Below are 23,207 nucleotides of genomic sequence, written 5' to 3' on the forward strand. Positions count from 1 at the left end.
CTTGGTATGATGCTAAGCTTGCAAAACGTTATACAAAAGAAAGAAATAGAAACAAACAGTAACCACAGTATGAAGATGTCTTGTTCAAAATGGTAACACTAATGATGTAGACTCTGGAAATGCCTGATAAGTCAAAGAAGACGTTATTAAAGCATTCTTTTTCTGCTTAAGGTGACATCTTTGACCACTTTAACACTAAATTGACTCTTGTAATGGTTTTCATCAGCACATTTGCCCTTATACTCTCACCAAACACACTTGAGAACTGTAACTTTATCAAACACTTTCTGTCCTGAAGCTTTTACCAATATCTGCTGTCTTTTGTAATTATGCACCCTAGCTAAGGCACAGAAGACTGAATGAAGGCAAGGATTCATTAACTTGAAATTTGTTAAATACTAACAGTTAACCATTAGAAGTGGTTCAATGATGTAAGAGTCACACTGCTTCAACGTTTGCTTTGTTGTAGCATTTAAATTATCAATTTTTAGCTACTTGACAAGATTAAAAGCAAAATAATCATGCCATATTTAGTCCTGGAGTTCAAGTCTAAATGTTTATGTGAAAAAATATTGTGGTAAACTTTTAATATGGCAAAGCAACCTTAAGCTCTATTTTAGCCAAATGAAACATAATCTGAAATAATATTGGAACATCTCCCTTGTCTTCAAACTGTTTGTTGTAACAGAATATTGATATGCAGCTTGGTGGATTTCACCAGTTACTGCACATTGTTCTTCCCCCAGTTATATGTATACTGAGAAATGCGCATTTGTCTGAGGAGTTATTTTGTTTCTACCACTTAATGAACCTCAAAAATTTGAGTAAATGTACCTCAGTCTAATCAGACATTTTATGACCTTTATAACTACATTTAAAACCCTTAATTCCTATTTCTGGGTGTTTGCAAGCCTGATTGCCATCATGAAGTAAAAATTTTGTTATTCTAGGTATTCACTAGCTAAATAAACATAGTTCTTGTTTAGCAAGCATATACTGTTCCTCAACTCTCTTCTCCAGTTTTTGCAGTGTCCTGGCATCCTTAAAATACTTTGAAAATATGGCCTTGATCCATGAATTAAATCAGTATCTGAGTGAATGTGTTGATGTTTTATTGATCAGATCTATATAAGTGGGAATACAGCATATATCTGGGTATTCTTTTTTTTTTTTTTTTTTTTTTTTTGGTGTTTTTGAAGTAGGGTCTCACTCTAGTTCAGGCTGACCTGGAATTCACTCTGCATTCTCAGGGTGGCCTTGAACTCACAGCGATCCTCCTACCTCTGCCTCCTGAGTGCTGGGATTAAAGACGTGTGCTACCACGCCAGGCAGGGTATTCTTATAGTTATCTTTTTAACATCTTATTTTTTTCATTAATTACATATCAACATTAATTTTGTATTTTGAAACAACTTGATTTGGTATAATTGAATGTGTCGTGCATCTGTGTTAACTGATTTGATGGCATAAGGTTATGAAAACAATGTCCTGCCCCTTATATACTGTTCCAAAAGGAGAAAGCTATGTAGAATGATATGTTAAGGGTGAAAATAGCAATACAGGGGCTGGAGAGATGGCTTAGCGGTTAAGCTATTGCCTGTGAAGCCTGAGGACCCCGGTTTGAGGCTCGATTTCCCAGGACCCACGTTAGCCAGATGCACAAGGGGTGCACGCGTCTGGAGTTTGTCTGCAGTGGCTGGAGGCCCTGGCGTGCCCATTCTCTCTATCTCTCTCTATATCTGCCTATTTCTCTCTCTGTTGCTCTCAAATAAATAAATGTTTAAAAAAATAGCAATACAGTAGATTTGAATACCTTCATGTTTTGCATTACTGTTTATGTTTACATCATGTTTAGAAATCTTTTCATTTGCTATGGTGTTTGGTCATTTTAAGTCGATAACCTTGTGACAGATATTTCTTTGAGATTTTGGTTTATATAATTTTTTGTACGATATTTTCTTAAAATGTACAACAAATACTGTGTTTTTTTTTTTATTAGAACACAGTATTTGTAGATACTCCACAATTCTTTGGTAGTCCCAATGTAGTTATATCAATGTTTACAAAAGGGAACATCTAAATATTAATGGTATATTACAGAATAAAAACTTTCTTAAAGGAAAATTGCACCTATTTTACCTTTTTGAGACTAAGCCATGAAAACTTATATCTCTTAACTCTTTATAATGAAAATTGGTATTTGAGTATAGTCACCATAGCTATGTTCTACATCCGTAAGATTTTATAGGTAGGACATGTCAGAGATTACTGTTGTCATTCTGGAGGTCCTGCTGGAGACAACTGTAAAGGGGTGACCTTGTCGGAAGGAGCTGAGTCCTTCCCTGAGGCTCTCTTTTCTTGGTGCTTTATTAGCAACTCTGGATATTTTTATAAAACTAGTTGTATTATAAATGAATTCAAACTTGTTAAATTGACATTAGTCTTGATGTAAGAAATCTGGAAATACTCATGAGCAGTGGGCTGACTGCAGTAGACTCAGATAGGTCCCATGTAGTTGAGAGTCTATTCATGGTGGAGTACATCCCCGTGCCTTTAACCTGGATTTCTAATCTTAAGGAAATGGGTGCAGCATTCCTTTAGAAGAAAAAGGCTTTTCACTTGGTAATGTGTGTTTTTCTCATTTGAGTTTTTTTTTTTTTTTCCCCCAAAGTACCAACTTTCTCTTCCTTCTTGGTCAGGCAATGTATTGCAAGATATTATTCCTCCAAAATGAATTGATTACAGGTTGTCTCACGAGCACAGCCAACCGAGTGTTTCTTAATTGTGAGGACCAAAGGGAGTATTGGGCTTTACAAAGGAAGACAGGTACATAATCAAATGTTTGAATAATCAGAAGTTAAGATATTGGCCCAGAAATTTTCTTAATGTTTTTCCACTTTCTCATTCGAATGATTGATATTAAAGTTATCTTATGTGGGTATTTTTATTTTGTTTTTTATTTTGGCCTTTTATTTTTAATTTTTTTTAATTTTATTTATTTGCAAGCAGATTGCAAGAGAGAGAGAGAGACAGAAAAGAGAGACAAACAGAGAGAATGGGTACGCCAGGGCCTGTAGCTACTGCAAATGAACTCCAGACGCATGCACCCCTTGTGCATCTGGCTTACATGGGTCCTGGGAAATCGAACCTGGGTCATTTGGCTTTTCAGGCAAATACTTTAACCACTAATATATCTCTCCAGCCTTTTTGTTGTTGTTGTTTTTTACTGTTACATTTGTAACTTGTTTTAATTGTGTTATACCCATGATTCTAATAGGTTATAATCTGATACCAGATAGAAACTAAAGGATGCTGGCCCCCAATTTATTTTATTTTATTTTCAAAGTAGGGTCTCACTCTAGCCCAGGCGGACCTGGAACTGACTCTGTAGTTCCAGGCTGGCTTCAAACTCACAGCAATCCTCCTACCTCTGCCTCTCAAGTTCTGGGATTAAAGACGTGTGTCACCATGTCCAGCTTTTTAAAAATATATATTTATTTATTTGCAAAGAGAGAGAGAGAGAGAGAGAAGCTGGGCGTGGTGGCTCATGCCTTTAATCCCAGCACTAGGGAGGCAGAGGTAGGAGGGTCACTGTGAGTTCGAGGCCACCCTGAGACTCCATAGTGAATTCCAGGTCAGCCTGGGCTAGAGTGAGACCCTACCTCGAAAAACCAGAAAGAAAGAAAAAAAAAAAGTGACAACAGTGGACACTGCAAGCCTTATATTTGGCCAGCCAGGCCAAATGAGCCAACAGGTACAATAGTGGCACACCTGTTATGGGGGAAGACAACTGCCCTCTAATTTGGAGGCCTGCTCCATAGGAGAGAATATATCCCTGATACTGAGAACCTACAACAGAGGTAGTCATGAACCCTAGGGATGTAACATCTGCTGCTGTCTGGCTAAAAGTATGTACTATGCTCAATAAACTGCCCAGTAAGCACTTATATTAATGCTACTTTCACTTTTGGTTAGAAAAGCTTCTCAGATGGCAGTGACCTTGGGATGACTCAGAAGGCACCATCGCTCTGAGAGGAAGTGACAGAGGAGTGCTCAGCACTGAACTATCTCAATCACACCTTCCATGGCTCAGAGTCCATTGCGCGGAAGAGGTGGCGGAAAGAATGTCAGAGCCAAAGGAAGGGTAGGACTCCTTACAACGTGCTCCTCCAGACACAAAATAGCCTGGATATCCATGACCTTACAGTGCCTGACACACCTACACAAGACTATCATAAGAGGAGGAAAAGATCATGACATCAAAATTAAAGGAGAGACTGATTGAGATGGGGAGGGGATATGATGGAGAGTGGAGTTTCAAAAGGGAAAGTGGGGGAAGAGAGGGAATTACCATGGAATATTGTTTACAATTATGAAGTTATCAATAAAAATATAATAAAAAAGGGTGAGGCAGGGGATTTGTTTTCCAGTGGTAATGGGGGTGGGGTGGGCCCCAGAAGTGGGTGCACCATGAGGCTCAGAAATCTCACAAATACTAGTCCCCTTCTAGTTTATTTCCTTTGCTATGTAGATGTCACTGGGGTGAACCAGGATGCTGGCAGAAGCAGGAAGGGCAGAGAAGACAAATCCACATGAAGGGCCACTGTCATAAAGCTGCCACTAGATGGCAGGCTGGTTCTTGGGAAAGAGGGACCCATGGTTGGTCTCTTGTTTTGTAGGGAAAGGGTCTTGAAGAAGGGAGTACCTGGATGGAAGGATGGAACCCCTCTGGCAGAAGGGGCTTCAAGTTTAGTGCCAGTGACAGACACTGAGGCTGGGTGAAGGGTGGTAATTTTGGAACTCAGAAGTCCCTTCACCTTGCAGCCGTGAAATCCAGGATGTCAAACAGAAAAGTGAAATCTAGCCGGGCGTGGTGGCGCACGCCTTTAACCCCAGCACTGGGGGAGGCAGAGGTAGGCGGATTGCTGTGAGTTCGAGGCCACCCTGAGACTACATAGTATATTCTGGGTCAGTTTGGGATAGAGTGAGACCCTACCTTGAAAAACTAACTAAATAAATAAAATAAAATAAAAATTTTAAAAAGAAAGAAAGAAAAGGGAACTCTTAGCCATCCATTGGTGGCCGAGTTCCATCACCTCTTCCCTCTGATTACCTGGATGCCCAGAGAGGGTTGATGACTTACCCAGTAACACAGGGCTGGAGGTAGACAGGAGACCAGTTCCTTCCCTGGGGTAGGATCAGTGTTGGGTCCTACCATACAGCCTGGGCACATAGCTGTGATCAGCTGATCAGCAATGGCTCTTGCCCTTGAGAAGAGAGGAAAACTTAAACCACAGGCACTGCAAGACCATTTCAGACCACAATAAATGCCACAAGGAGACCAGACAGCATTAGGGAGGGACTGAGAGTCGAGACAACTTTGTCCTCAAGATGGGCATGAGAAGATGTGGGGGTGGATGCCTGCATGGCAAGAATATCTGGGGGAAGAAACAGGAAGTTCAAGTAGAAAAAAAAAAAAAAAAGCAGACACATTCTCTAGCTAGGGTGCTTGTCATAAATTACCTCACATTTCACACCAGGGGAGTGAGGTAAAATTCTCACTGTCATTTTTCTGGATGGGAAACTGAGGTGCTAAGGTGACTTTGCTAGATGACAGAACCCAGTGATTTGGTTCCAGAGTTAGTGTATCCCCCAACTCTTGTCCCCTTTCTGCATCATTCTACTTTTCTGAGTCCATGGTATGGAGTGAACAGGCTTAGTGGTAGGATCTGGGCTCCATCTTGGATTTGGAGGTGGGAGCAGAAATGGCGGCCCACCCTCCTTCAGGGACATCTCTAGGCCTTGTGCCAACTAATGCCAGAGCTGGATCGGGGGTCTCTGAGATCCTTTCCATTCTCCAGTCCCCTCTGTCCCCCACCCCCAGCCTCTCAGTTCACAGCAAACTGGGCCACTCCATTCTAAAGGGATTTGATTCTCTGCGGCAACTAGAGACTGGTGAGAAAGGACTTAGGGATTAGACAGTGATACCCAGGCAGGTGAGCGACTTAATGGGGGGGGGGGGCGGCTCGAGTGTGGGAAGTAGGGTTGGGAGAGGATTTGTGTCTTTACAAAGCCGGGATGGACTGCGGAAGTGAGGAGGAAGTTGAGGCTTTAGGGGAGGAGCAGGGGGGGCTCAAGTTCACAGTTTCTCTTGTGCCTTCAGAACCAAGCCACGGGAGTACCAATTCATAATAGTCCCTCACCCTGTACTTCATCTATGTTCCCAGTGATTATATCACTTGGAATCATCACGCTGGTCCCAGGGAGAAAGGCAAGGATTAGCTTTCACCCCAGGCTACTGGCACCCAAGAAAGGCAGGTGACCTAAAGCCACTGCAGCTGCACATAACTGGGCGGAGGGGAGAAGGGAGATTCGCATCAGGGCCATGAGCCCAAGGGCTTTCCAGAAAGTTCCTATGTGGCCCCGGCCCCATGGAAGTAGAGTGTTTGACAAATATTTGTCAAGGGGTTTAAAAGACGGCTCTGCTGAGTCTCAAATCACGGTGCCAATCCCTGTGCCAACCCCCTCTGCTATTGGCATCAGGAGATCTGAGGTCAGGGAACAGGGGGAGGAGCTCTCGATTTGAAGCCAGTGCCCTCCATTTGGTGAGAGAGAGAGAGCATGGGAGAGGCAGATACAGAGAAAAGCTGGGCACGCCAGGACCTCCAGCCACTGCAAGCTCCAGACGCACGCGCCACCTTGTGCAGCTGGATTACATGGGTACTGGGGAATCGAACCTGGGTCCTTAGGGTTTGCAGGCAAGCGCCTTAACTGCTAAGCCATCTCTCCAGCTCCTAAAATATTTGTTTATTTATTTATTGAGGAGGGGGTAATGGGTGCATCAGAGTCACCTGCTCCTTGCACCATCTGGCTTTACATGGGTACTGGGGAATCAAACCCCAGGCCATCAGGCTTTGTGAGCAAGCGCCTTTAATTGCTGAGTCATCTCTCCAGGCCTAGTTGTTCATGCTCTCGGCCACATACCCAGCAAAGTCCACTCAGCCACGCAAACCTTCATTACAAATGTTTCTCCCCCCAGGCTGCCTGACCGGGTTCTTCCTGTCAGACCAGGCTGTTCCCAGATATTGTACCATGAGAACACAATAGAGACCCTGTCAAGGTGCAGAAGAAAGGGCCTGAGGAGGGGCTGACTGGAGGAAGTAAGAGAGAGCAAAAACTCTGACAGAGCCGGGCGTGGTGGCGCATGCCTTTATTCCCAGCACTCGGGAGGCTGAGATAGGAGGATCACCGTGAGATCAAGGCCACCCTGAGACTGTATAGTGAGTTCCAGGTCAGCCTAGGCTAGAGTGAGACCCTACATCAAAAAAACAAAGCAACAACAACAACAAAACTCTGACAGAGACATAAAGGCAGAGGTGTGTGTAAGGAATAGTAGGGAACATTTCTTTCTTTTCTTTTCTTTTTTCCCCCTTTTTCTTTTGTTTTAGAGTGAGAATAAAGAGGGAGAGAAAGTTGACACGCCAGGGCCTCAGCTGCTGCAATCAAACTCCAGATGCCTGCGCCATGCATGTGCAATCTTGTGCTTGCCTCACCTTTGTGTGTCTGGCTTACGTGGGATCTGGAGAGTTGAACATGAGTCCTTAGGCTTCACAGGCAAGTGCCTTAACCACTAAGCCATCTCTCCAGCCGGGTAGGGAGCATTTCTGACTGAAATCAAAGTGTGCCTGGAAAGTGGGTGTGGGTGTTTGGTAGTTGAGACCAGAGAATGCTGGGAAGAGGTAGAGTCCAAGTTGGCTTTGAAACCAGTCAGAAGGATTGAGCTTTCTCCTCCTTCTTCTCCTTCCTCTTCCTCTTCTTCCTCCTTCTCCCCGCCCCCCCCGCCTTTTTTTTTTTTTCAAGGCAGAGTCTCACTCTAGCCCAGGCTGACCTGGAATTCACTCTGCAGTCTCAGGCTGGCCTTGAACTCATGGTGATCCTTCTACATTTGTCTTCCAAATACTGGGGCTAAAGGCTTACGCTACAACACCTCGGCTTGAGCTGACATCTGAAAGAAGTGGGAAGTCAGTGAAGGTTCTTGCGCAGGGCAGGAGCGTGGAGGGCAGAGGCCTGGAAATGAGGAAAAGGGAGAAGAGTCGCTCTTAGTAACCAGCTTGGAGGAGTTCACCAGATTATTTATCTAGGATTTATATTATCAGGATTAGCAGCTTCCCAGTGGGCCCGCCATAGGTAAATCTCAGTGGAAGAAGTGAACAGCTATGGAGCTGGAAGGGCAGGCAGAAAGGAGAGTTCTTATTCTTTTTTTAAAAAGTATTTATTTTTATTTACATATTTGACAGAGAGAAAGAGAGAGAGAGAGAATGGGGGGGCACCAGGGCCTCCAGCACCTGAACTCCAGATACATGAGCCACCTTGTGCATCTGGCTAACGTGGGTCCTGGGGCTTGGGGAAGGAGTTGGGAGTAGGGGGCTGGAGAACATTTCCTTTGGGGTGACCATCTTTCTAGGCAGCCCTTGTAGGCAGCTCCCAGGTCAGTCTGCACCTGGTCCCTGAGGGCATGTGGAAGCAAATGGCCTGGAAGTTTGTTTCACAGCAGGTGTTCTCACTGGAACCAGCCTTCTCCTTATATCTCCAATATCACCTGACCTGCCACTCTAGACTATGAGAAGCTAGATCTGAAAGGCCATTGTAAACTGTAAGGGCCTAGGCCACGTGAGGGCTGTTCTAGTTCCCTTTGAGTAGGTGCTACTCCATAAAGAGTACGTTACCTCTGGGAGGATCTTAAAGACCTTAGCTCTATGGTCAGTGGAGAGGGCAGCCCCAAGCCAGAAGCCGGGGAGCCTTAGCCAGGGTGGGGCTGCTGATTGCTGGAAACTTCTGCGGAGGTGGGGGCTGCAGCATATCTCTAAGGCAGAGTCAGTACTAGGGCACGGTAAAGTTCTTCCAGGAGTCTTAAAAAGGTCAGATGCAGGGTTGGAGAGGTGGCTCAGATATATATATGTGATATATAGATATATATGTATGTATGTGAAGCCAGAATCACATACATTTGGAGTTTGCAGTGGCAAGAGGCCCTCGTGTGCCCATCCCCCATTTCTGTTTTCAAATGAATAAATTATAATTTTTTGTTTGTTTTTTTTGAGGTAGGGTCTTGCTCTAGCCCAGACTAACCTGGAATTCACTATGTAGTCTCAGGGTGGTCTCTAACTCATGGTAATCCTCCTACCTCTGCCTCCCAAATTCAAATTCTGGGATTAAAGGTGTACGCCACCACACCTGCAACTGGCTTTTTTTTTTTTTTTTTTTTTTTTTTTTTTTTTTGAGAGAGAGAGAGAGAGAGAGAGAGAGAGAGAGAGAGAGTACTAGGGCTTCCAGCCACTACAAACGAACTCCGGATGTATGTGCCACCTTGTGCAGCTAGCTTACTTGGGTCCTGGGGAAATCAAACTGAGGTCCTTTGGCTTTGCAGGCAAATGCCTTAACTGCTAAGCCATCTTCTCCAGCTCTTGTTTTTTTACTTATTTATTTATTTATTTTTTTATTTATTTGAGAGCGACAGACACAGAGAGAAAGACAGATAGAGGGGGAGAGAGAGAATGGGCGTGCCAGGGCTTCCAGCCTCTGCAAACGAACTCCAGATGCATGCGCCCCCTTGTGCATCTGGCTAACATGGGACCTGGGGAACTGAGCCTCGAACCGGGGTTCTTAGGCTTCACAGGCAAGCGCTTAACTGCTAAGCCATCTCTCCATCCCATCCAGCTCTTGTTTTTTCTTTAAGCAGGACCACAAAAAGCAAGGCCAGGACTGGAGAGATTAGTGGTTAAGGTACTTACTTGCGAAGCCTAAGAACCCAGGTTTGATTCCCCAGTACCCACATAAGACAGCTGCACCAGGAGATGTGTGCATCTGGAGTTCATTTGCAATGACTGGAGGCCCTGGCATGCTCATTCTCCCCTCCCCCTCACCTCCCATCTGCCTCTCTCTCTCTCTCTCACAAATAAATAAATAAATATTGTTTGTTTGTTTTTTTAAAAAAGTCAGGCCAAACCAGGCATGGTGGCTCATGCTTTTAATCCCAGCACTCGGGAGGCAGAGGTAGGAGGATCGCCGTGAGTTCGAGGCCACCCTGAAACTCCATAGTGAATTCCAGGTCAGCCTGGGCTAGAGTGAGACCCTACCTCGCAAAAAAAGAAAAGTCAGGCCAGCTGCCTCTGCCTTCCACCACCTCTGGATGAGGACAGACACAGGAATAGTGCTTTCTACCCTCTTGGAGACTTGAGTTTTGAGGAAGCTAGGCCCATCTGGGAGATTAACTCCAGGGAGGCAGTGGAGGGTCTACCTGAGCTCTTTTTACAGGTGCCAGGCACTGGGCACCTCAAATCTGTCATGTCACTAATGCCTTCCTCTTTGGGCCCCAGTTTTTCTAGATGTTAAATGAAGCAAGCTCTGTGAACCCTATATGACTACTGCTTGTCTCACCCTCCTGGGATACCCCCAAGTCCTGCTTAGTTTGGAGGATTTCTTTTCTTTGGGCTTTTTCTCTCCTTTTTTAAAAAAAAAATTTAAAAATATTTTTATTTTTATTTTTATTTTTATTCATTTATTTGACAGAGAGAAAGAGAGTGAGAGAGAGAAAGAATGGGTGTGCCAGGGCTCCAGCCACTGCAAACAAACTCCAGATGTGTGATCTCCCTTGTTCATCTGACTTTCATGGGTCCTGGGGAATCGAACCTGGGTCCTTTGGCTTTGCAGACAAATGCCTTAACTGCTAAGCCATTCCTCTAGCCTTTATTTATTTATTTATTTATTTATTTATTTATTTTTTAGGTAGGGTCTCACTGTAGCTCAGGCTGACCTGGAATTCACTATGTAGTCTCAGGGTGGCCTTGAACTCATGGTGATCCACCTACCTCTGCCTTCCAAGTGCTAGAATTAAAGGCATGTGCCACCATGCCTGGCTTTTTATGTTGTTGTTATTGTTTTCAGGGTTGGGTCTTACTCTAGCCCAAACTCACCTGGAAATCACTCTGTGGCCTAGAGCTCACAGCAATCTTCCAACCTCTGCCTCTCCCAAATGCTGGGATTAAAGGCGTATGCCACTATGCTTGGCCTTTCCCTCCTATTGTTTTAAATTTATTTTTATTTATTTATTTGAGAGCAACAGATAGAGAGAGAATGGGCACACCAGGGCCTCCAGCCACTGCAAACGAACTCCAGATGCATGTGCCCTCTTGTGCATCTGGCTAACGTGGGTCCTGGGGAATTGGGCCTCGAACCGGGGTCCTTAGGCTTCACAGGCAAGTGTTTAACCGCTAAGCCATCTCTCCAGCCCTTCCCTCCTATTTTTGTTTTAAGGTCTCACTATATAGTGTGTGCTATGACATGCATGTGCCCCACATCACATATACACACTCACCCAAGACCCTAGAACGTGCTACACACATACACAACACATCAAAAAAGTACCTACCATTTACATAAGTGCAAGGAATACACAAACACAAGTAAAACATGATGGTGCACACCTGTAATTCCAACTAAAACGAGAGAAGCACAACTTTTCGGTCAGCTTGTGCTATATTTATAAATCTTTTTTTTTTTTTTTTCGAGGTAAGGTCTCACTGTAGTCCAGGCTGACCTGGAATTCACTATGTAGTCTCAGGGTGGCCTTGAACTCATGGCGATCCTCCTACCTCTGCCTCCTGAGTGCTGGGATTAAAGGCGTGTGCCACCATGCCCAGTTTATATTTATAAATTTAATTCACATTTGCTCCCCCACAGATACATACTCATAGATATTACAAGCTAGGATCCTCCTATCAGAGATAACATGCAGTTTTTGTCTTTCTGAGTTTATCTTTTCACTTAATATGATTCCTTCCAAATCCATCTATTTTCCTGCAAATGTAATAAGTTTGCTTTCCTGTACTGCTAAATTTAATCCCATTGTGTATATGTGCCATATTTTCATTATCCATTTGTCAATCCATTTCATTATCCATTCACTACCCATTAATCTGGGCATCTTGGCTGCTTCCAATTCTTAGTGATTGTAAATAGAGCTGCGATCAACATGGGCATGCAAGTACCTCTATATTAGAGTGTGGTGCTCTTAGGGTATGTGCCCAGGAGTGGTATAGCTAGGTCCTGTGGGAAGATCTATTTCTAACTTAAAAAAATATATAACTTTAAAAAAATTCTAATTTAAAAAAAGTTTTTTTTTAAATTTTATTAGCATTTTCCATGATTATAAAAAAAAATCCCATGGTAATTCCCTCCCTCCTCCCCCCCATAATTCTAACCTTTTTTGGTTTGTTTTTGTTTTTTGAGGTAGGGTCTCACTCTAGCCCAGGCTGACCTGAATGTGCATCTGGCTTACATGGGTCCTGGGGAATTAAACCGGGGTCCTTAGGCTTCACAGGCAAATGCCTTAATGGCTAAGCCATTTCCCCATACCATTTTTTTTTTTTTTTTGAGGTAGAGTTTTCCTCTAGCACCCTGAAATTCACTATGTAGTCTCAGGTTGGCCTCAAACTTGTGGCAATCCTCCTATCTCTGCCTGTCAAGTGCTGGGATGAAAGGCATGGGCCACCATGCCCAGCTAATATTTATTTATTTATTTTTTGAGATAGGGTCGCATTCTAACTCAGGCTGACCTGGAATTCACTATGTAGTTTCAGGGTGGCTTTGAGCAATCCTCCTACCTCTGCCTCCTGAGTGCTGGGATTAAAGGCGTGCACTACCATGCCTGGCTTTATTTTTTTCTAAGTTTAATTTAATTTAATTTAATTTAATTTAATTTAATTTAATTGAGGGAGAGAGAGAGAGAGAGGAGGGAAGAGGATGGGCATACCAGGGCCTCTAGCCTCTGCAAACAAACTCCAGACATATGTGCTACCTTGCACATCTGGCTTACATGGTACTGGGTACTCAAACATGGGTCCTTAGACTTCACAGACAAACATCTTAAGCACTAAGCCATCTCTCCAGCCCCTAATTTTTAAAAAAATATGAACTCCAGATGTATGTGCCATTTTGTGTGTCTGGCTTATCACGGATACTAAGGAATCAAACCTGGGCTGGAAGGATTTGCAAGCAAGTTTCTGTAACTGCTGAGCCATCTCCTCAGCCTGTTGATGGATGGTGTCTTTTGCTGTGCATAAGCTTTTAAATTTCATGTTGTGTCATTTGTTGATTCTTGGAACTATTTTCTGTGTTACTAGAATCCTGTTCAGAAAATTCTTGTCTATGCCAACATCCTGGAGAGTGTTGCCTAGATTTTTCCTCTAGCACTTTCTGTGCTTCGATTTTTTTCTTTTTTGAGGTAGGGTCTCACTCTAGCTCAGGCTGACCTGGAATTTACTATGGAGTCTCAGGGTAGCCTCAAACTCACAGCGATCCTCCTACCTCTGCCTCCAGAGCACTGGGATTAAAGGCGAGCGTCACCACCTTGTTTCAGGTTTTTGGATCCACTTTGACTTGGTGTTTGTACAGGGAGAGGTATGGATCTAATTTCGCTCTTCTGCAGGTGGACATCCAGTTTTGCCAGCACCGTTTGTTGAATAAGCTAGCTTTTTTTTCTCCACTGAATATTTCTGGCTCGTTTGTCAAAGATTAGGTGGCTAAAAGAGTGTGGGTTTATTTCTGCTTCCTCCCTTGTATTCCATTGCTCTGTGTGTCTGCTTTGTGTTAGTATCGTGTTGTCTCTCTTACTGTTATACGATTTCACCTTATTGCTGTTACACTGTTATAGTATAACGAGATTGGCTATCGCGACACCTCTGGTCGTATTTTTTCTCCTTAGGATTTTGTTGATCATTTGTGGCTCCATATGAGTTCCTGGATTCTTTTTCCTACCTCAGTGAGGAGAATCATTGGACTTTTTGTTTTGTTTTGTTTTGTTTTCTGAGGTAGGGTCTTGCTCTAGCTCAGGCTGACCTGGAATTCACTGTGCAGTCTCAGGGTGGCCTCGAGCTCATGGCGATCTTCCTACCTCTGCCTCCTGAGTGCTGAGATTAAAGGCATGTGCCATCACGCCCAGCTTCATTGTCCTTTTGACGGTAAGGAACTGTGTCGAATGTGTACATGACTTTTGGTAGTATAGCCATTCGCCATTTCCAGGAGTATGGCAGGAAGACCTTGGACTTCTGATCCCCTTGCCTCCACCTTCCGAGTGCTGGAATTACAGGCTTGTACCACCGAGCCGGTTTGCTTGTTTGTTTGTTTATTTGGAAGAGGGTCGACATCGGGTCTTGCTGTAGCCCAGGGTGTCCTGGAATCGCTATGTAGTCTCAGGGTGGCCTCAAACTCACAGCAATCCTCCTACCTTTGCCTCCTGAGTGCCGGGACTACAGGCTTGTATCACCAATCCCAGTCTATTTATTTATTTGTGAGGAGGGGCGGGGTTCAACATAGGGTCTCACTCTAGCCCAGGCTGACCTGGAATTCACTCTGTAGTCTCAGAGTGGCCTTGAACTCATGGTGATCCACCTACCTCTGCCTTCCAAGTGCTGGAATTAAAAGCGTGTATCACCATGCCAGGGATTTTTTTGTTTTGTTTTGTTTTGGTTTTGGTTTTTTTTTAAATTTTTTTTGTTTATTTTATTTATTTATTTGAGAGCTACAGACAGAGTGAGTTCAAGGCAGAGAGAGAGAGAGAGAGGGAAAGAGAGAGAAAGAGAATGGGCACGCCAGGGCTTCCAGCCACTGCAAACGAACTCTAGATGCTTGCGCCCCCTTGTGCATCTGGCTCACGTGGGTCCTGGGGAATCAAGCCCCAAACCGGGGTCCTTAGGCTTCATAAGCAAGTGCTTAACCGCTAAGCCATCTCTCCAGCCCTTTTTTTGTTTTTTCGAGGTAGGGTCTCACTCTAGCCCAGGCTGACCTGAAATTCACTCTGTAGTCTCATGCTAACCTCAAATTCACAGTGATTCTCCTGCCTTAATCTCTGTAATGCTGGGATTACAGGTGTGTATGACCAAGGCAGGTTTTTATTATTATTATTATTATTTTGGTTTTTGAGGTAGGGTCTCACTCTAGCCCAGGCTGACCTGGAACGCACTCTGTAGTCTCAGGATGGCCTCAAACTCATGGTTATCCTCCTACCTCTGCCTCCCAAGTGTTGGGATTAAAGGCATGTGCCACCATGCCCAGCTTCCAAATCTAGTTTATGTGGTGTGTGGCATCAAACCCAGAGCTTTGTGCATGCTAGGCTGGCACTCTAGTGACTGAGCTGTGTCCCTCGTCCTCCAGCATGCACTTGTTAACCATCCCTGTGGGCAGGAGGCTGTGCTGGAGGATATGGGGCATTCGTGAGTAGAGCAGGACCCTGTGCCCAAGGACCTGGTGTTGCAGAAGGGAAGATGCTCCTAAGCAAGGAAGGTCACACCGAGGCTCTGAGGATCCTTCCCACCTGGGTCTCTTCATCACCTCTCTGGTTGTGGCCACCCTTCCAATCCACCTCCACAACTTAACTTCTGCCACTGGGACTGGCCCAGAATGAGAAATCTCCCTTCCATACCTTCCACTTTTTTGTTGGTTGGTTGGTTGGTTGGTTGGTTTTTCGAGGTAGAGTCTCACTCTAGTCCAGGCTGACCTGGAGTTCACTATGGAGTCTCAGAGTGGCCTCGAACTCACAGTGATCCTCTTACCTCTGCCTCCCAAGTGCTGGCATTAAAGGCGTGTGCCACCAACCCCCGGCATATCCCCCACCTTTTAAGGCTAAGTCAAATCCGTTTCCTCCTGAAGCCTTCTGGGATTCTCCGACCCCAAAGCAAATTCTGCCCTTTCTAAGCCTCTAGCCATTTGCTTCCTCTCCTTGGGTATTTCGCTTGTGCGTGGGCTGTAGAGAACGTATTTCTGCTGATTATTTTGGGAAGGGCAGAGTGGTGTCAGGTTCATTTCTGGGTTCCTGATCAGTGCCTACTGCCTTGAGCACAGTAGGAAGAAAGAGTGGTCCAAGACACGTGACCAGGTGCTCCCCCAAACTCGGGAGGATCCGAGTGAGAAGGGACCTACCGTAGAGTTGAGCTCTGAATAGAGAAAATTGCTTTTGTTTTCTTTTTTTTTTTTCAAGGTAGGGTCTCACTAGTACAGGATGACCTGGAATTCACTGTGTAGTCTCAAGGTGGCCTCAAACTCATGGCGACCCCCCTACTTCTGCCTCCTGAGTGCAAGGATTAAAAGCATGTGTCTCCACGCCTGGCAAGAAATTGCTTCTTCCTCTTTTTTTTTTTTGAGCTTTGTTCCTTATTCCATTACCAAGGGAGTGGAAGACCTCGGTGGCACGAGCCTGCCCACTGGATTCAGAGGCAGTGACCAGGGTGTGACTGGACATGAAGAGGACACTGGGCTGCAGCTGCCAGGGAATCCACCCACAAGTTAGACTTGCCACCAGCCGGGAGCCCACAGGCAGTTAGGAAGCAGATCAGCTGATGGCAGACCTACAAAGCCTGGGCGCTGGGTTTCACCATGGCTTCCTCCTTGCCCGTCCTAAGGCTGAGGTCTGGCCAGGCAAGCAGCAAAAGGCGGTTGGGCAGGGCAGGCTAGGAAGTGGCCACAAGAAGCCAAGCCCGAGAAGAACATGCATTAATTCCCTTTAGCTTTTTGCTGGCTTACAGACCGATGGTCACCACCAGTTAGTGAGAAGGCACTGCAGGGGCTGAGAGAGGGCTTAGTGGTTAAGGTGCTTGCCTGAAAAGCCTAAGGATCCAGGTTTGATTCCCCAGGACCCACAGGTGCCAGATGCACAAGGTGGTGCATGCGTCTGGAATTTGCTCTGGATGGAGGCCCTGGTGTGCCTAGTTTCTCTCTCTCTCTCTTTTGAAGTAGGGTTTCACTCTAGTTCAGGCTGACCTGGAATTCACTATGTAGTCTCAGGGTGGCCTCGAACTCTCTGTGATCCTCCTACCTCTGCCTCCCGGGTGCTGGGATTAAAGGCGTGCGCCACCATGCCCGGCTCTCTTTCTCTTTTAAATAAATAAATAAAACTTTTTTTTTTTTTTTAAAAAGAAGGCACTGCATTTTAGAGGCAAAGATGGTTTAGTGGTTAAGGTGTTTGCCTACAAAGCCAAAAGGCACTGGTTGGATTCCCCAGGACCCGCATATGCCAGATGCAAAAGGTAGCACATGCGTCTGGAGTTTGTTTGGATTGGCTGAAGGTCCTGGTGCACCAACTCTCTCTCTCTCCCTACCTCTTTATCTCAAATAAATCAATAGAAATAGAGAGGCATAGAAGGACATGGGACACTGCTATGCAGACCTAAACCTCTTGATTTCTAGGTACTGCCTGCCATCTGAGTGGGGAGAGCTTTGGGACAGGGTCTTGGAGGGGGGACACCTGGGTGTCTGCTTCCCTGCCCCTCTGCCTGTCATGCGGGGGGAGAGAAAAAAATTGCATCAGCTTGGAATGGGCCCCAAGCTGGGTTGGTAGCAGCGGTCTAAACTGATGGCAGGCCAGACAGGGCCTCGAGGAACGTTGGACAGGCCACAACTGCACCATTGGCTTAGGGGACATCTCCTTACAGGGGGCACAACAAGGAGCGCTCCTACCATCTTGAGGGAAGGAGAGTGGAGAAGAAATGTCCAGCCAGGTCCTTAGAAGAGCTCATTCATGAGAAGAGGCCCATCTTGAACTATATAGAAGAATGGGGAGACACTGCTGGCTGAAGTCACAACGGTTGTGAGGGAATCCAGCTCCCTGCTCACCCTGGTTCCCCAAGATGGTCCTGGGGAACCCAGGCAGGGTTCCAAAGTGCACAGGACCCGAAGAGCAAGTCACATGGCACAGGAAACCATGAGGATTGGAGGCTGAACCGGGTGTGGTGGCACACGCCTTTAATGCCAGCACTCAGGAGGCAGAGGTAGGAGGCTCGCTGTGAGTTCCAGGCCACCCTGAGACTACACCGTGAATTCCAGGTCAGCCTGAGCTAGAGTGAAACCCTACTTCGAAAAACCAAACCAAACCAAACCAAACCAAACCAAACCAAACCAAACAAAACAAAACAAAACAAAAAACCATGGACATCTTTAGTCAACACTATTTGGCTATATAAACTATATATTGTGCTGCTGCTATTGTGGGGGTGAGTCCCCAGCCCAGCCCTGCATTGGCAGAAGTGAGCCCTCAGCACAGGCCAGTTCTCACGCACGCAAAGATGGGATGGATATTGGTACCAAAACTGAAAGCTTCTATAGGGCATCTTTTCTTTTCTCTTTCTTTTTCTGCTTTTTCAATGTAGGGTCTCACTCTAGCTCAGGCTGACCTGGAATTCACTGTGTAACCTCAGGGTGGCCTCGAACTCTCAGCAATCCTCCAACCTCTGCCTCCCGAGTGCTGAGCCTAACAGGGTGAACTACCAAGCCCAGCTGGGCATATGTATTATCTTTTTAGGAATGAAGGAAGTTCTCTCAGTTTGAGTCATTCTTTTGTCAATTCTACAGAATTGCACATAACCTTATAAATATCTTTAAAAGATAGAGTTTTGTAAATATTTAATAGTGTTCTAATTTGCTCTTGAATTGTAAAAATATCCAAGTTCTGTTTTTGGTTTTTAAATGTTTTATTATACTTAAAAATTATTTATTTATTTGAGAGAGAGAGATAAAGAAGTAGAGAGAGAGTGAGAATGGGCGCGCCAGGGTCTCCAGCCACTGCAAACGAACTCCAGACACACGGGCCCCCTTGTGCATCTGGCGTACGTGGGTCCTGGGGAATCGAACCGGGTGTCCTTTGGCTTTGCTTAACCTCTAAGCCATCTTCTCCAGACCCCTCTTATACTTTTTTAAAAAGGAAAAAAAAAATTGTACGCTTTTAGAATGTTTTTATGAGTAAATTTAATGTACTGAAAATAAAAATTTAAAAAAAAAATAAAGAAGAGTGGGGAAAGGTGGGGAGGGAGGCAAGAAGCTCAGGTAGCTTATGTCAAGGTCACTAAGAGCCAAGGCTGGATCCCCGACTTCTGTCCCTCCGCTCGCCTCTCGCACGGTCGGGTACCACCGCGGGCGGATGGATGGAGGGTGGGGTGGGGGTGACCCGTGTGCGCCGCGCCCCGCCCCGCCCCTTAGGGCTCCTTTAAGAGGCGGGGCTTGGCCGCCTGTCCCTTCGGGGCCCGTGCCAAAGGCTGGGACTTTTTACACCGGCTGCTGCGGCGACAAACGACTCGGAGCTCCCTCGGGCTGCCGCAGCGCCGAGCCCCCCGGAGTCGAGGCACGATGAGCGGCCGAGTGGGCGACCTGAGCCCCAAACAGCAGGAGGCACTGGCCAAGGTGAGCCCGCCGCGGGCCTCGCCGGCTGCTGGTCCTCGCCCTCCCGCCGGCGGGGGTGGAGGGGAGGGCGGGGGAGGAACTGTCCCCCCGGGAGCGGCCGCCTGTCGTCCCCTCCCCGGCTGGACCCGGTGCCCAGAGGATCACTCCTCGCCGTGCCTGGGAGACCCCTGAGAAGTTTGGCTGCCGCGGTCCCCCGGTTCCCCCCAAGCCAGCAGCCTCGGAGGTGTCACCGGGGAAGAAGAGGTTGCTTGGAAACCCTCGGAAGGCAGCTAAGGGCACAAAGGCAACATTCATCCTCCGGGCTGGCAGGGACTGGGACCGGGGCAGGGGCCCAGGTTTCCTCCCATTTCCGGGAGGCTCTCCTTTTGCGGAGGGAGGGGGCTAGTGGCCGCTGGAAGGGCCCTGGACAGCTCCTTTGCATAACTCTTGAAGGCTTTGCCCGGAGGCATCATCAAGTCTCTGTGCCACCTTCCTGGGCTCAAACCCTGCTCTCTTTGCTCTTTGATGGCATGAAAGAGGTTGGACCAGCCAGTGATGCTGAAGGGATAGTGTTTGAAAGTTCAAGACCACTGGCGACTGGGCATAGGAAGGGAATAAGAGGTTGGGGCTAATTTGAACGAGAAGGATCCTTCTCTCTAGCAATCCAGACTCCTCCCTGCCTGACAGGGGACTTAAGTGATGTTCCTCAGGAGGCCAACCAGGCTTCACGGAGGAGGGGCAAACAGTTCAAGGGCCACACCACCAAAGTGAATCTCCTCTGTTGCCCTCGGGGACAAGAGAAGGATGGTTGTCCTCTGGGCCAGGGTTGATTGTGTCCAGCCCTAAGGTTTGGCGACGGCTCCGTGGCTGGGCAGTTTTCTGTTGCTGAGTGGGGACTGCAGATGTCTGAGAACCTCCTCTCTCCCAGGTCTACTGCTACCCTACAGGGGAAGTCCAGCAGAGACGGATTAGGTGGAGATTAAACTGGAAATTGGGGGCTGGGCATGGTCCTTGGTGAGGGTGGTTTCAATGCTTGCCATTCGGATGACCATTGTCCCTTAGTTCTGGGAGCTGTTTTGGGGGATGGGCTCCTAGTTGACCTAGGCAAGAGGTGTTCAGTCCTCATTGGTCATCTCTGGGGCTGGCCTACAGGTCAGTGACCAGGGAAAAGTGAGTGGCTGGAGCATAAGGTTTGGGGAAGGCCCAAGTGGACCTGCTCAACTACTGGGTAGTGAGAGATTGGAGGTGGGTGTGGCTGTCCCCTGGGGTCACTCTCTCTGCTTCCTTGGATTGGTTTTTCTTTGTACTTTCCCCTTTCGTGGCTCTCTACTGGAACTGTCCCCCCCACTTGGATTCCCCACCTCCCACCCTCTGCTGTTTTTCAAACTCAGCTCCAATGCTGTTGTTGAATGAAGTTATGAGACCACACTCTTCCTTCCCTCTGCTCCCAGCACACCATCCTCCATTTCATTTTCAAGGGAGTGGAAGACCTCAGTGGAAAGATTCTGGGTTCAGATAGACCCTTATCTGTATCCCAACTCTGCTTATTACTATCTGTTTGACCTTGGACATGTTGCAGAGCCTCTCTGAGTTTTCATTCTTTCATCTGTAGAATGGGGACAATGATACCTGTAGGGGCTCTGAGTGAGGTATATGGCACAGAGCCATGGTCAGCGCGGTACACATGAGAGGATGCTAGGTACACAGGCGGCATTCACGGTGGCATGCGCACCAGAGTGCCAGCTATCACCATTAGCTGGGAACACATCCACCTGCTCACCCGATTGGTGTGGGAATGTACCCACAGTAAGGCAGAGCGATAGGCTATTACCTTCCTATGCAGCCCTGCTACCAGGCACCCCCATCGAGACACGGAGCACCCCACACAGTGCACGTGCTCGGCCAGTGTCTGCAGCATTGGTGTATAAAGGTGTGCTCTGGGGCTGGAGAGATGGCTTAGCGGTCGAGGCGCTTGCCTGCAAGGCCCAAGGACCCAAGTTCGACTCTCCAGATCCCACGTGAGCCAGGCACACATGCGCACAAGATGGCACATGTATCTGGAGTTCGATGGCAGTGGCTGGAGGTCCTGGAATGCCAATTCTGTCTGTCTTGCTCTCTCACATTAAAATGAAACAAAACAGCCAGGCATGGTGGCGCACGCCTTTAATCCCAGCACTCGGGAGGCAGAGGTAGGAGGATTGCCATGAGTTCAAGGTCACCCTGAGATGACAGAGTTAATTCCAGGTCAGCCTGGACCAGAGTGAGACCCTACCTCAAAAAACCAAAAAAAAAAAAAAAAAAAAAGAAACAAAACAAACTACGAAAGAAAGTGTGCTCTGGTAAAGGTCAGAGGAGTGTCCTGGCAGAAGGTGGGCCGGGGGGGCTTTCCACTCACCCATCTGCCTGTCCCTACAGTTTCGGGAGAATGTCCAGGATGTGCTGCCCACCCTGCCGAATCCAGATGACTATTTTCTCCTGCGCTGGCTCCGAGGTAAGGGAAGAGGGGCTGTGGGAAGCTGGGGCAGGGGCGCATTCTGGACAACAGAATGATATCTCCTGAACATCTGAGAACTTGGGGAGCTCAGAGTCAAAAAGATGTGTGGCAATCACAAACCATGTGGCAATCACAAACCCACAGCCCTTCTATTGGGTACAGACATGAGACCTAGAGGATTGAAGTGGCTTGTTAGGTGAGCAAGAAGACTAGAGGCCCCTGGGTATAAACTGTCAGCCCTGTGCCCTTTCTATCTACTCCACAAGTCCGCTCTGCAGAAGGACTGAGAGGCCTTGAAGTTGAAGGCAGAGCTGAGGTTAGAACGAGGGTCCTGGTCCCTGGGAAAGGCTAGCTCTCTCTACTGTCATATGCATAGGAAATATGAAGGGAGAAGAATTCTCCTCCACCCTCTGCCAGGCTTCGAGGGTCCTGAATCCTAGTTCTGTCTCTATGCTGGCCTGGCTGTGGCACCTGAGCCAAGATCACAGCTATTCCCTAGGCTCCTCCTCTGAAAACACAGGATGAGACAGAGTGCCCTGCCCTTTGCAAGACATAGCGTGACAAGCTGCCCGTGGGATGATGGAACATGTTGCTGCTAGCAGCAGGATCAGACTCAGCACCAACTCCAAAGACCTTTCTGTCCTGACCCCTCTCCTCTTTCGCTCAAGTCATGTGCCACCCTTCCTGGCTGTCTTGACACACTTTTATTTTTCTTTGTAGAAACTTTATTATCAGACATAAAAAATAAAATTCTACTCTTGTCTACCAGCAGGGTTCAAGTTGTTATGTGGAATCTTATCCTAAAATGTACAAGCCATGCCCTGTTCTTATTTGTAGACATATTCACACACCTCGTGCCCTTAGGGGTCTCAGGACAGGTAAAAATACATAATCTAGCTCAGGCTGACCTGGATTTCACTATATACTCTCAGGGTGGCCTCGAACTCATGGCGATCCTCCTATCTCTGCTTCCCAAGTGCTGGGATTAAAGGCATGCACCACCGTGTCCGACTCCTTTTACTTTTTGCTATACAGGAATGTAATAGATCTAGTATGTTCTTTTTTTTTAAGAATTCACATTATTTTTATTTATTTGAGAGAGAGAGAGAGAGAGAGAGAGAGAGAGAGAGAGAGAGAGAGAGAAAGAATGGGTACATCAGTGCCTCCAGCCACTGCAAACGAACTCCAGACACCTGTGCCAGCTTGTGCATCTGGCTTTTGAGGGTCCTGGGGAATCAAACCTGAGTCCTTTGGCTTTGCAGTCAAGTGCCTTAACCAGTAAGCCATCTCCCCAGCCCGAGCTGGCATGTTCTTAAAAGCCTGCTAGAAACACCTGAGGCCAGGTGTACCCAGGAGCACCATGTGGAGTCCATGGGCCTCTGGCATGCCATTTGCCCATTTCCTTCCCAAGATGCAACCCTGTGCCTTCCCCAGCCCACCTAGAGAGGGTGGAAGGGCAGCTGTGGAGTCAGTTGGGCCGGAGGAAATTTTGGCCAAGCATTTGCCAAAG

The 23,207-nt window shown here is 46.8% G+C and overlaps 1 protein-coding gene across 2 annotated transcripts in view; it reads left to right on the top strand.

The window, feature by feature from the left end:
- Window positions 1–19,094: 19,094 nt before the first annotated feature.
- The window catches only part of Sec14l2 (SEC14 like lipid binding 2), a 31,882-nt gene continuing 27,769 nt past the window's right edge, over window positions 19,095–23,207 (top strand). For both annotated transcript variants that reach the window (XM_004664066.3, XM_045132876.1), the window contains exons 1-2: window positions 19,095–19,224; window positions 21,619–21,694. In XM_004664066.3, the coding sequence (XP_004664123.1) occupies window positions 19,171–19,224; window positions 21,619–21,694 (130 nt within the window). In that variant the 5' untranslated portion in view covers window positions 19,095–19,170. The remainder of the gene's footprint in view (window positions 19,225–21,618; window positions 21,695–23,207) is intronic.

The sequence above is a fragment of the Jaculus jaculus genome, chromosome 13, assembly GCF_020740685.1.
Source record: "Jaculus jaculus isolate mJacJac1 chromosome 13, mJacJac1.mat.Y.cur, whole genome shotgun sequence".
NCBI classification, from domain to species: Eukaryota; Metazoa; Chordata; class Mammalia; order Rodentia; family Dipodidae; genus Jaculus; species Jaculus jaculus.